The 12,595-nt window shown below is 45.9% G+C and overlaps 2 protein-coding genes across 2 annotated transcripts in view; both read left to right on the top strand.

The window, feature by feature from the left end:
* The window catches only part of LOC135054515 (zinc finger protein 665-like), a 172,328-nt gene extending 162,641 nt beyond the window's left edge, over window positions 1-9,687 (top strand). The window contains exon 9 of the mRNA XM_063957643.1: window positions 8,935-9,687. Coding sequence (XP_063813713.1) covers window positions 8,935-9,628 — 694 coding nt within the window. The 3' untranslated portion in view covers window positions 9,629-9,687. The remainder of the gene's footprint in view (window positions 1-8,934) is intronic.
* The window catches only part of LOC135054507 (oocyte zinc finger protein XlCOF7.1-like), a 188,370-nt gene that overhangs the window by 89,389 nt on the left and 86,386 nt on the right, over window positions 1-12,595 (top strand). The window lies entirely within an intron of this gene.

Below are 12,595 nucleotides of genomic sequence, written 5' to 3'. Positions count from 1 at the left end.
CAGTCAATAAGATACTGTAGTTGACCGTAACGGTGACGTGAGTCCAGGATCTCGGCCACTTCATACTCAACGCCTCGTTGAGTTTGGACTTTCGGAGTTGGAGGAAGTGAGGAATGAAACCGATACAAGATCAGCGGTTTCAACAGGGAAACATGGAATGTCCTGGGTATTTTTAAGAAGGGAGGCAACTGGAGTCTGTAAGCAACAGGATTGATGACTTGTTCAATCTTGAAAGGACCGATATAGCGAGGTGCAAACTTCATACTGGGAACTCTTAACCTCAAATTCTTCGTGGATAACCATACCCGATCACCCACCTTGAGAGCAGGAACTGCTCGACGCTTCTTATCCGCAAACTTCTTGTACCTGAACGATGCCTTGAGCAGAGCTGATCGTACGCTCTTCCAGATATTGGCAAACTGATGCAAGGTGATATCCACTGCGGGAACAGAAGTTGCTGGAAGCGGTTGGAACTCAGGAACTTTAGGGTGGAATCCAAAGTTAGTGAAGAATGGTGTTGAAGCAGATGAAGAATGATACTGGTTGTTATGACAGAACTCGGCCCAGGGAAGTAATTGAACCCAGTCATCTTGAGAGGAGGACACATAGATGCGGAGGAAGGCCTCCAAGTCCTGATTCACCCTCTCGGTTTGACCATTGGTCTGAGGATGGTAAGCCGTGGAAAACTTTAGCTTGACTTGGAGGACTTGACATAAACTTCGCCAGAATTTGGCTGTGAATTGAACTCCTCGATCTGAGATAATTTCTTCAGGAAGACCGTGGAGTCGGAAGATCTCTTGTATGAATACTTGAGCCAACTTGGAAGCTGACGGAAGACCGGTGAGAGGAATGAAGTGTGCCATCTTGGTGAACCGGTCAACTACCACCCAGATGGTATTGAACTTGTTGCACATGGGTAAGTCTGTAATGAAATCCATCGACAAGTGGGTCCATGGTCGACGGGGAACGGATAGTGGAACCAGTTGCCCCGCAGGCGACTGGCGGGATACTTTATGTTGGGCACACTTTGGGCAAGATGCAATAAACTCCAAGACGTCCTTTTTCAGAGTTGGCCACCAATAGGACCTAGAGATAAACTCCAGGGTTTTTTGGATACCTGTATGTCCGGCAAAACGGGAAGCATGGGCCCAATGCATGAGCTTCTTCCTTAGCATCGGCTTCACAAAACTTTTCCCTGATGGGGGCGTAGAGTCCATCCCTACCGTGGAGAATGCCAACGGATTTATAATAGGATGCTTGTCTGAAGACTCTGACTCATTTTCTTGCTCCCATGAGCGGGAAAGGGCATCGGCCTTGCGATTCTGAGAGCCCGGACAGAACTGGAGTTTAAAGTCGAACCTGGAAAAGAAAAGTGCCCATCTGGCCTGACGAGGGTTGAGACATTGTGCGCCCTTCAGGTATAAAAGGTTCTTGTGGTCTGTAAGTATGGTGATTGAATGAGAAGCTCCCTCCAACAGATACCTCCACTCTTCTAGAGCGAGCTTGATGGCTAGCAACTCCTGGTCGCCAATGGCATAGTTGCGCTCAGCTGGGGAGAATTTCCGGGAGAAGAAACTGCAAGGGTGTAAATGGCCATCTTTAGCCCTCTGAGATAACACCGCACCTACTCCAACGGAGGAGGCATCCACCTCTAAGATGAAAGGAGAGTCGATGTCAGGCTGTTTCAGAACAGGCGCAGAGATGAACCTTTGTTTTAAAAGATGAAATGCTTGCATGGCTTCTTCAGACCACTTGGACGGGTTAGCACCCTTCTTAGTGAAAGCAGTAATAGGCGCCACAATGGTGGAAAAGTCTCGTATAAACTTTCGGTAATAGTTGGCGAACCCTAAGAACCTCTGGACCCCTTTGAGGGTTAAGGGTACCGGCCAATTTTGGATTGCTTGTAGTTTCTCAGGATCCATCTCTAGTCCGGAACCGGACACAATGTACCCTAGAAACGGAATGGACTTGACTTCAAAGACGCATTTTTCTAATTTGCAATAGAGATGATTGACACGGAGACGGGACAGAACCTCTTTAACCCAAAAACGATGTTCCTCTAAATCGTTGGCAAAAATGAGGATATCGTCTAGATAGACCACGACATGACGGTATAGAATGTCTCTGAAGATCTCATTGACAAAATGCTGGAAGACAGCTGGAGCATTGCTCAATCCGAAGGGCATGACGAGGTACTCATAATGTCCGTCACGGGTGTTAAAGGCGGTCTTCCACTCGTCACCCTCACGGATCCGGATGAGATTGTATGCACCTCGCAAGTCCAGCTTTGTAAAGATGGTAGCTCCGCTAACTCTGTCAAAGAGCTCAGTAATCAGGGGTAAAGGATAACGGTTCTTGATGGTAATGTCGTTCAAACCTCTGTAGTCGATGCACGGCCGCAGACCACCATCTTTCTTTTTTACAAAAAAGAAGCCTGCGCCGGCTGGAGAAGAAGAAGGTCGAATGAACCCCTTTGCTAGGTTCTCTTTAATATATTCCTCCATAGAATGCGTCTCAGGCAGAGACAACGGATAAGTTCGGCCTCGAGGTGGAACCTTCCCTGGAACGAGATCAATCGGACAGTCCCATTCTCTATGAGGAGGAAGGATATCAGCAGAAGCTTTACTGAACACATCCGTGAAATCTTGATATGGAGGAGGTGGAACATCAGACGACCTGGGGGAGGAAGAACAGACAGGCAATACTTTAAACAAACATGTCTCAGCACAGGAGGAACCCCATGCCAGGATTTGCGTAGTCGTCCAATCAATTGTAGGATTGTGAAGACGGAGCCATGGAAGGCCCAGGACCACAGGATGTGTGGCTCTTGGAATCACTAAAAAAGAAATAAGTTCGGAATGAAGAACTCCCACTCTCAGACGAACTGGTAGAGTCCTTAAAGAAATGACTGCATCAAAAATTTTGCTGCCATCCACGGCAGTTAAAGAAATGGACGAAGGAAGTCTCTCGGTGGGTAGGGACCACCGTTTAACATAGGCTTCGGTAATAAAGTTCCCAGCTGCTCCGGAATCAAGGAGGGCAATGACGTTCCGATAACGTTGAGCAACTTGAAGCGAGACTGGGAGATTACAATCTTGAGGAGATGGAGAGGAGATCATTACTCCTAGCCGGCCCTCTCCTTGGCGAGCTAGGATTTGGAGTTTCCCGGACGTTTGGGACAGGCATTAATGGTGTGAGACGGAGCTGCACAATAGAGACAGAGAAACTCGGAGAGACGTCTTCGGCGCTCAGCAGGAGTTAAACGGGAACGGCCAAGTTGCATGGGCTCATCTTTAGATGGTGACAGTTGACGAGGAGGAGGAGCAGAAGATTTTGGAGCAGATGATCTTCCACGCTCAGTTGCTCTCTCTCTGAAACGTAAATCAACTTTCGTGCAGAGTGAGATTAGCTCATCTAACTTAGAAGGTAAGTCTCTGGTAGCTAACTCATCTTTAATACGCTCAGATAAGCCATGCCAGAATGCAGCATACAGGGCCTCGTCGTTCCATGCCAGTTCGGATGCCAGGATCTGGAACTGTATCAGATATTGTCCTACAGTACGTGACCCCTGGCGTAAACGGAGAATCTTGGATGAAGCTGAGGTTACCCGGCCTGGCTCGTCGAAGATGCGCCTGAATGTTGACACGAAGGCAGTGTAGGAAGATAGCAGGGTGTCGGACCTCTCCCATAACGGTGATGCCCAATCAAGGGCTGAGCCACTGAGAAGAGAAATAATGTAGGCAATTTTTGTACGGTCACTGGGAAAATTGCCAGGTTGTAGCTCAAACTGAATCTCACACTGGTTGAGAAATCCCCTGCAGAATCTTGGAGATCCGTCAAATTTTGCTGGCGTTGGAAGATGAAGACGTGGAGCAGAAATGGGTAAGGTGAGTGGGGTTATAGCTGGAGTCACTGTGGTTGACGCACCAGACGCGCCTGATCCACGGAGAGTTGTCTGAATCCCATCCAGCCGAGTAGAGAGATCCTGGAGACAGCGGATGATGTGGCCCTGTGCAGCCTCCTGATGTTCTAGTCGGGCTGCCAGTTCTTGCATCGGCCTGGCCGCTTGATCCTGGTCTCCGGCTGGATTCATTAGGTCAGTGCTTACTGTCACAACTGAGGGCCTGAGCTGACGGGAGGCAGCCTCAGTTGTAGGGGCTGAGATGTACCGGAACCTGGGAGGTTGTATCAGACCCCTGGACATGTAAGTAACATGAATAATAACTGCCCGAAGGCGTGACCACGACAACTTGGATAAAAGTCAATGATGTTTATTATGACAACTCCGCAACACAGCAGCAGTAAAAGAAAACATAAAAGTCAGCAAAGAATAAATACAGTTCCTGGGTACTACAGGATGGCAGGAGCCACAGGGCACTGGTAGTGTGAGATAGTTCTTATGATCTTCTAGATGGAAAGTCCTTACCAGGCCCGACTGTAGCAATGGAGATAACCCAGGATTGTGCCAGCTGGTGTTCCAGGAAAAGCTGGGTTGCTGAAGATAAAACAGCTGCTGTGGATACTGGCTGGAACCAGACTGTTGTTAGCACGGAGTGGATACTGGCTGGAACCAGTTAAATAATAAATGAACTTGGGAGCGATGAAATATGAACTGAAATGTAGAACTTGAGAGCGGAGAAATAATAATACCGGTGGAGAGTGGTAAAGTGTAGAAAGGACACCGGCCCTTTAAGGGAAGCTGTACTCTGCTGGAAGCAGGTAATGTTGTAGCTGGAAACAGATGAATCCACAATGGATTGGAGAGTCAGGCTACACCGCAGGTGGAATGCTGGTGCGGGTCTCTATGGTGGAAGTCTTGAGACAGGAGCTGGAACCTGGAAGACAATCACAGGAGAGAGACAAACAGGAACTAGGTTTGACAACCAAAGCACTGACGCCTTCCTTGCTCAGGCACAGTGTATTTATACCTGCAGCAAGGAAGGGATTGGCTAGGCAATTATGCAGATTAACAATACTGACAACAGATTGGAGGAAATGATCAGCTGACAGAATCCAAGATGGCTGCGCCCATGCAGACACTTGGAGGGAAGTTTGGTTTGTAATCCATGTGGTAATGAAAACAGTAATGGCGGCGCCGGCCACTGGAGACAGGAGACGCCAGGCTGACAAGTGCACATCCAACCACGCGGACACAGCGGAGGCCGCGGCTGACGTAATCGCCACTCTGACACTCTGCATGCAGAAGCTCAGGGACGGCGGCGGAGGCCGCGGGAGATGCCATGCCAGATGTAATAAGGCGTTACTGTGACAGCGTCTCAGAGAGACAGGAGAGGATGCAGGAATGTGAACATTAGGATAACAGATGGGATCCGGTCCTGGAGCGCTGAGCCAGCCTTAGGAGGCATCTGATGGGTAAGAAATGGCGTCCAGATACCCGGATCGTGACAATGCAGATATAAAATGTGCAGAGAGAGATAGATTTGGGTGTGGTGAGTTCAATCTGCAATCTAAACTGCAGTGTAAAAATAAAGCAGCCAGTATTTACCCTGCACAGAAACAAAATAACCCACCCAAATCTAACTCTCTCTGCAAATGTTATATCTGCCCCCCCTGCAGTGCACATGGTTTTGCCCAACTGCTAAAATTTTTCCTGCTGCGATCAACTTGGAATTACCCCCTATATATTTGACAAGGTCACGTTATTGCTTGCCTTGGTTTCGGTCAGGCGGGTTTCTATGTTGAGAGCCATATCGTATAAGAGTCCTTTGAATGTTGCATGGGGTTAGAGCAGAACTCCGTACAAGAACAGGTTCCTTCCTAAGGTGGTTTCGGGGTTTCACGTAAACCAGCCAATTGTGGTTCCATCTTTTCAGAGTCTCACAGATGGGGATGTGTCTTTGGCTGTTAGCCAAGCTTTACGGGTATACGTACAAGTTACGTCGGCCTTCAAACTATCGGACCATTGTTTGTTCTTTATGAGGGTTGGCCAGCATCTAAGCTGCTTTTGTCTCCATGGATTCGACTTGCCATTTGGCAAACTTATGGTTCCTGTGGCAAATGGGTTCCGGCTCATACGGGTGCTCCTACCAGATCAATGGGTGCCTTATGGAGGGCCATCAGAGGTGGTTTCACTACTCAACTTTGCAGAGCGGCGACGTGGTCCTCAACACACACGTTCGCGAAATTTTACAAGTTTGATGCCTTTGCGTCCGGACACTCTAAGTTCGGACGTTTAGTTTTGCAGACCACTGACAGCACACCCTCCCTGGGGGATAACTTTGGGACGTCCCCTATTGTATATGACTCCAGTGTCCCCTAGTGGATGAAAGAGAAAAGAGGATTTTGGTACTTACCGATAAATCCATTTCTCTGAATCCTCTAGGGGACACTAGACGCCCGCCTCGGTGCTGTCAACCTGCTGTGTTCAAGGTTCTTGTTCAAACAGTTAGTGCAAACAGCGTTGGTTTTTCTGTTAAGAATTCCTCGGAACCTGTTTGATATGTTGTACGGTTCGGTTCCTCGCCATGTGCTCTAGTTTCATGTCCTGCTCACTCGGTCAAATTTTCCAAACTGAGGGATAAGGGATGTGAAGTGGGAGGAGCCGGCTGTGCGGACAATGCTAATTTTTAGATTGTGCCACACCTCCGGTTGCAAGCTTCACACCCCCTATTGTATATGACTCCAGTGTCCCCTAGAGGATTCAGAGAAATGGATTTATCGGTAAGTACCAAAATCCTCTTTTTTTTTATCAATTAAATAGTTCAACACAGGTGACGCCAATCGTGTATTAAGAGGGAAGTCCAGGTAGAAAGCATTTTGTCCCTCCTGGTATATAATGTTGGGAGGTAAGTACAATCTCATATACACCCCCTTCCCCCGAGCCCCCCTGTTTAAAGTACCCCAGCCCCCCCCCCCCCAGGCTTAATCTGACCCTGTATAGATACAAGAGTATTGCAGAGTAAAAACCATTAAATATCACTGCTGCAACTACTAAATCCAAATCAATGGCCCTCATTCCAAGTTGATCGGTTGCAAGGCGAATTTAGCAGAGTTACACACGCTTAGTCTACGCCTACTGGGAGTGTATCTTAGCATCTTAAAAGTGCGAACGAAGTTTACGCAATATTGCGAACAAAAAAAACTTAGCAGTTTTAGAGTAGCTCCAGACTTACTCTGCCTGTGCGATCAGTTCAGTGCTTGTCGTTCCTGGTTTGACGTCACAAACACTCCCAGCGTTCGCCCAGACACTCCCCCGTTTCTCCGGCCACTCCTGCGTTTTTTCCGGAAACGGTAGCGTTTTCAGCCACACGCCCATAAAACGCCGTGTTTCCGCCCAGTAACACCCATTTCCTGTCAATCACACTACGTTCGCCGGTGCGAACAAAAAGCCGTGAGTAAAAATACTTTCTTCATAGCAGAATTACTTAGCGCAGTCGCAGTGCGAACATTGCGCATGCGCTCTAAGCTGATTTTCACTGCGATGCGAAAAAAAAGAACGAGCGAACGACTCGGAATGAGGGCCAATATTAATACAGATTTGAGAATTTACCAACATGCCAGGAATTTACCGTAACAGCCCCTACAAAGTCCACAACCTTCATTGCCAGTTACCTCAGATCTATCCAGTCTCACCCAGGGGCATTGGGCCTAATTCAGACGTGATCGCAGCAGCAAATTTGTTAGCAGTTGGGCAAAACCATGTGCACTGCAGGAGGGGCAGATATAACATGTGCAGAGAGAGTTAGATTTGGGTGGGGTGTGTTCACACTGAAATCTAAACTGCAGTGTAAAAATAAAGCAGCCATTATTTACCCTACACAGAAACAAAATAACCCACCCAAATCTAACTCTCTCTGCACATGTTATATCTGCACCACCTGCAGTGCACATGGTTTTGCCCAACTGCTAACAAATTTGCTGCTGCGATTAACTCTGAATTATCCCCATTGTCCCGATCGCACTGTATACATCTGCTTTATATCCACCTGCTTAATGGTTCTTTCAGGTACTCACTACATCTCACTCCAGTGGTATAGCAGCTTTACCCACTGCTCAAGTACTTCCCCAGCTGGGATCTCCGAAGATTTCTCCAGAATTGGGAGAGGTCAACCCCTTATCTCCAGTCAAGTGCACAGAATGACTCAACCTCTGTCCCTCTCCTCCCCACTGCTACCTTGTGTATTTGGAGCATGGCTATTGGTCTGGGGTGATGTAATTGATGATGTAATATGGGCAGGTCAGCCTTGTACACCGTGGCTGGATATTGCAGATGTCTACCGGGGGAAAGTTCTTCCTCCCACCCTGGTGTCTGCTGGGAATCAGCCTGACTGCCGGGCACCATTTAAGAATCTGCGATGTTCCTGGCTAATTCCACTGAACCATACACAAGAATCGCCCTGTGGATACAGTACCATTTAAACAAGAATTAGGAGATGGGCTGGTGTGTAGGTTGGAGTCCACAGTCCATGTGCTGGATTGTCACATATAATATATATATATATATATATATATATATATATTAGTCTCTATATATTGATGGTAGTTAATTTAATTGTTACTCCCAACATCTGCCCATGTGATGGCAATTTGGGGACATTTCACCATAGTCTTTATTGAAAAATGTAACTTTTGGGCAATCGTTTTCCTTATATGCATTTTATTCCCAGCAGATGGATATAGCAGCCGGATTGTCTCAGAGGATCATCTCACTTTATTTCCAGATGGTGAAATAGAAGAAAAAAATGTCACCCAAGATTCTCCAGAAGAAACCCCTCTTACCCCAGTTACACATCCAGCACATCACCGTGCAGATATATCATCTGGTTCCTCTGATCCTCAGGAATGTTCTCCTTATAACTCTGATAATGGTTCAACAGTAAAAGCTCAGAGAGTAGATACAGTGTTTCTCTCTAATATAGATGCTAAATGTATTACACATAACACAGAGCTTGTTACCCGTCAGCCAGGGAAGAGGCCATTTCTATGTTCTGAGTGTGGGAAAAGTTTTATATGTAAATCACATCTTGTTTCACATCAGAGAAGTCACACAGGTGAGAAACCATTTTCATGTTCTGAGTGTGGGAAATGTTATACAAGGACATCACATCTTGTTATACATCAGAGAAGTCACACAGGTGAGAGGCCATTTCCATGTTCTGAGTGTGGGAAATGTTTTACACGTAAATCACATCTTGTTAAACATCAGAGAAGTCACACAGGTGAGAGGCCATTTCCATGTTCTGAGTGTAAGAAATGTTTTAGATGGAAATCAGATCTTGTTACACATCAGAGAAGTCACACAGGTGAGAAGCCATTTCCATGTCCTGAGTGTGGGAAATGTTTTAGACAGAAATTGGTTCTTGTTACACATCAGAGAAGTCACACAGATGAGAGTCCATTTCCATGCTCTGAGTGTGGGAAATGTTTTACAAGTAAATCACATCTTGTTAGACATCAAAGAACTCACACAGGTGAGAGGCCATTTCCATGTTCTGAGTGTGGGAAATGTTTTGGACAGAAATCATATCTTGTTATACATCACAGAAGTCACACAGGTGAGAGGCCATTTCCATGTCCTGAGTGTGGGAAATGTTTTACACAGAAATCATCTCTTGTTACACATCAGAGAAGTCACACAGGTGAGAAGCTATTTCCATGTCCTGAGTAAGTGGAGTTACTCAGGTAGTACTTTGTATTTTTGCAAGTGAGAATATTTTATTAAAAAATGAAACAGCATAGTGTGGCTCATTCAGGTGCAGTTCTTGCTGCTGCCGTTGCTATCTTGCCGTATGCAATTGCGATTATAAGCTAATATGGGCAGATGCTAACTAAGCATAGGCACGCCCAGTGCTGTTGCATCATTTCCGTCCAGCAGCGTATAATTGCTGATACATTGGTACCATCATTGCAAATCAGGTCATGTTGGAGAGTCTTTTTTTTAAAATACTGTTTATTGAATTTTTTTTGTCAATGTACAATAGACAATGAACAGGATGGGGGAAGGGAAGACAGAAGAAAAAAAAGGTGGGGGAAAGTACAGCAATGCATACATACATTATCACAAATGCAGATTAGCAGAAATCCTAAACATCATGGCAAAGAATACCAAAGTAGTTGCGTCAAAAACCGTATGTCAAAGGAGGGCGGCATTTATAGTAAGCCAACCATGGAGACCAGATATAGGGAAAGGCTAACGCATTGCTTTCAACCACACTGGAGAGGAATTCCATATGGTAAGTATCCCAGATGGCCGCAACCACAGCCGTGATGGAGGGAATTGTGTGTGATTTCCAATGGTAAGCAATTTTACATTTTAATGCGGTCGTGATGTACCAGATAAGCTTTTGTAAAGGTTTAGATGACTCAGGGATGTATCGAGGAAAAAGAAAGAAGGGGAAAAGGGCATATCTATTCCAGTGATTCACTAAACCAATCTCCAAATGGCCCTCCAAATCGGAACCATCCGGGGAGAATTCCAAAATATATGGAGCAGAGTACCTCTCAGCCCACAACCCCTCCAACACACATCCGAAGAGGAGGAGAATAGTCTACTTAATCGTGTCGGAACTAAGTACCATCGGACATACAGTTTGAATGAATTTTCCCTATACCTAATGGAGGTCGCAGAGGAGACTAAGTTCTGTCAAATCTGTTCCCAGGTGTCCGCACCCATGTGGTCTTGCAAGTCATTTTCCCAAGCCGTCTCGTGTGGGGCCAGTGTGGGCGGATTACGCTTAATCATGAGGCGATATATTGTTGATAAAAGGCCCTTAGAGGGAGCGCGAAGGAAGCATAGTGATTCCATAGGGGATCTGTTCAAAGAACTATGCAATTGAAGAAAAGCTAAGTGAAAGCTACGTAATTGCAGGTACTGGAAGAAACATTGCGGTGGGAGACCGTATCGACTCTGCAAATCTGAAAAGGGTGGAAAAGAACGTAACAATGCTATATCATTAATAAACAGAAGATCATGAGCTAACCAATGCTGAAAGGCATGTGCATCCCTACCTCCGGCCAACAGTGGATTATCCCAAAGGGGAGAAAGAGCAGGAGGGGAAGACAATAATGAGAAAGTCTTAGTAAGCCTGTCCCAGAGCGAGATGGGGAATGTTATGGATGGAAAATTAGTATAATCAGGGGGCCTATGAGAGCGATGGATCCAAGGAAGGGTGGAGATGGAACGCACATGAAGAAGTTTGGATTCCACTTGAACCCATCTACGGGAAGATATGTGCGAATTACAGAGGACAGCCTGGGAAAGATGGGCCACATAATAATACAATTTGATATTAGGCACCCCAAGTCCACCCTCTCTAGTCCCATTATACAGAGTTTTGAGTCGAACACGAGATCGTTTGCCCGACCATAAAAAGCGTGAGAATTTCTTCTGCAAATCTAAAAACACGTGAGGGGATCCGCACTGGGAGCGCTTGAAAGAGGTACAGTAGGCGAGGCAGGACATTCATTTTCAGGGCGTTGGTGCGACCTGACCATGAAATAAATTGACCAGACCACTTGAGGAGATCACTAGTAACGCTATGAATTAACCCAGGATAATTAGCCACATAAAGCTGAGAACATTGCCTGGTTAGATATATGCCTAAGTATTTCAAGAATAATTTTTTCCAGTCAAATTTTAAGTTACTGGCTAAGGAGATTTTTAAGGTGGAAGTCCAAAACCTCTGTCTTAGCAGCGTTGATCTTAAAATTAGAAATGACACCAAACTCCTGTATAATTTGAAAAAGATTTTGGAGAGAAATAAAAGGCTTTGAAAGGGTAAGTAAAAGATCAGCATATAGAGAGATCTTAAACTGAGAAGAGCCTATTTTGATCCCCGAGATATCCGGGCAGTTGTAGATACTAGAGGCCAGGGGTTCTATCATCGGTGCAAAAATTTAGGGTGACAAAGGACAGCCCTGCCTCGTATTTGTAATCAAGAATGGAGGAGACAACAGGCCATTTACTAAAACACAAACTGACGGAGAATCATAGAGATTTTATTCCAGAGAGAAAATGACCCAAAAAACCAAAGCGTCGGAGGGTGCAATCCATATAATGCCAAAATATGCGGTCAAACGCTTTTTCAGCGTCCAACCCCATCACCAAGGAGGGGATTTTAGAGGAGTCAACAAAGTGTATAGTATCAATCGCCCGTCTTATGTTCTCAAAGGCCTGTCTGCCAGGGATAAAGCCGACCTGGTCCGGGTGAACCAGGGAGGAGATCATACCAGCAAGACGGTTTGCCAAAATTTTTGCAAACAGTTTCAGGTCAGAAATCAACAACGATATCGGGCGATAGCTACCACACTCCGTGAGGTGGCGTCCAGTTTTAGGTATGACAACTATTTCAGCTCTAGTAGTGGAGCCATCAAAGGGCGTGCCGGCTAAAATCGTATTGAACAATACTGTCAGGGCCGGGACCAGAATTCTACTAACTTTTTTATAATATAAAGCTGGTAGACCGTCTGGGGCTGAGGCATTCCTCAATGATTTGATCGTAAGATCAATTTCTTCAGCAGTGAATTCCGGATTAAGCGAACTCAACTGTTGTGTGGAGAGGACAAGATGAAAGGAATTTGTCAATATTCTCCCGCAGACTAATGGCATCATCCAAAGAAGGCAGGTTATACATTG

This window comes from Pseudophryne corroboree, chromosome 3 (genome assembly GCF_028390025.1).
Source record: "Pseudophryne corroboree isolate aPseCor3 chromosome 3, aPseCor3.hap2, whole genome shotgun sequence".
Taxonomy (NCBI): domain Eukaryota; kingdom Metazoa; phylum Chordata; class Amphibia; order Anura; family Myobatrachidae; genus Pseudophryne; species Pseudophryne corroboree.
The sequence above is the reverse complement of the archived record's forward strand: the minus strand, read 5'-3'. Positions and strand labels throughout refer to the sequence as shown.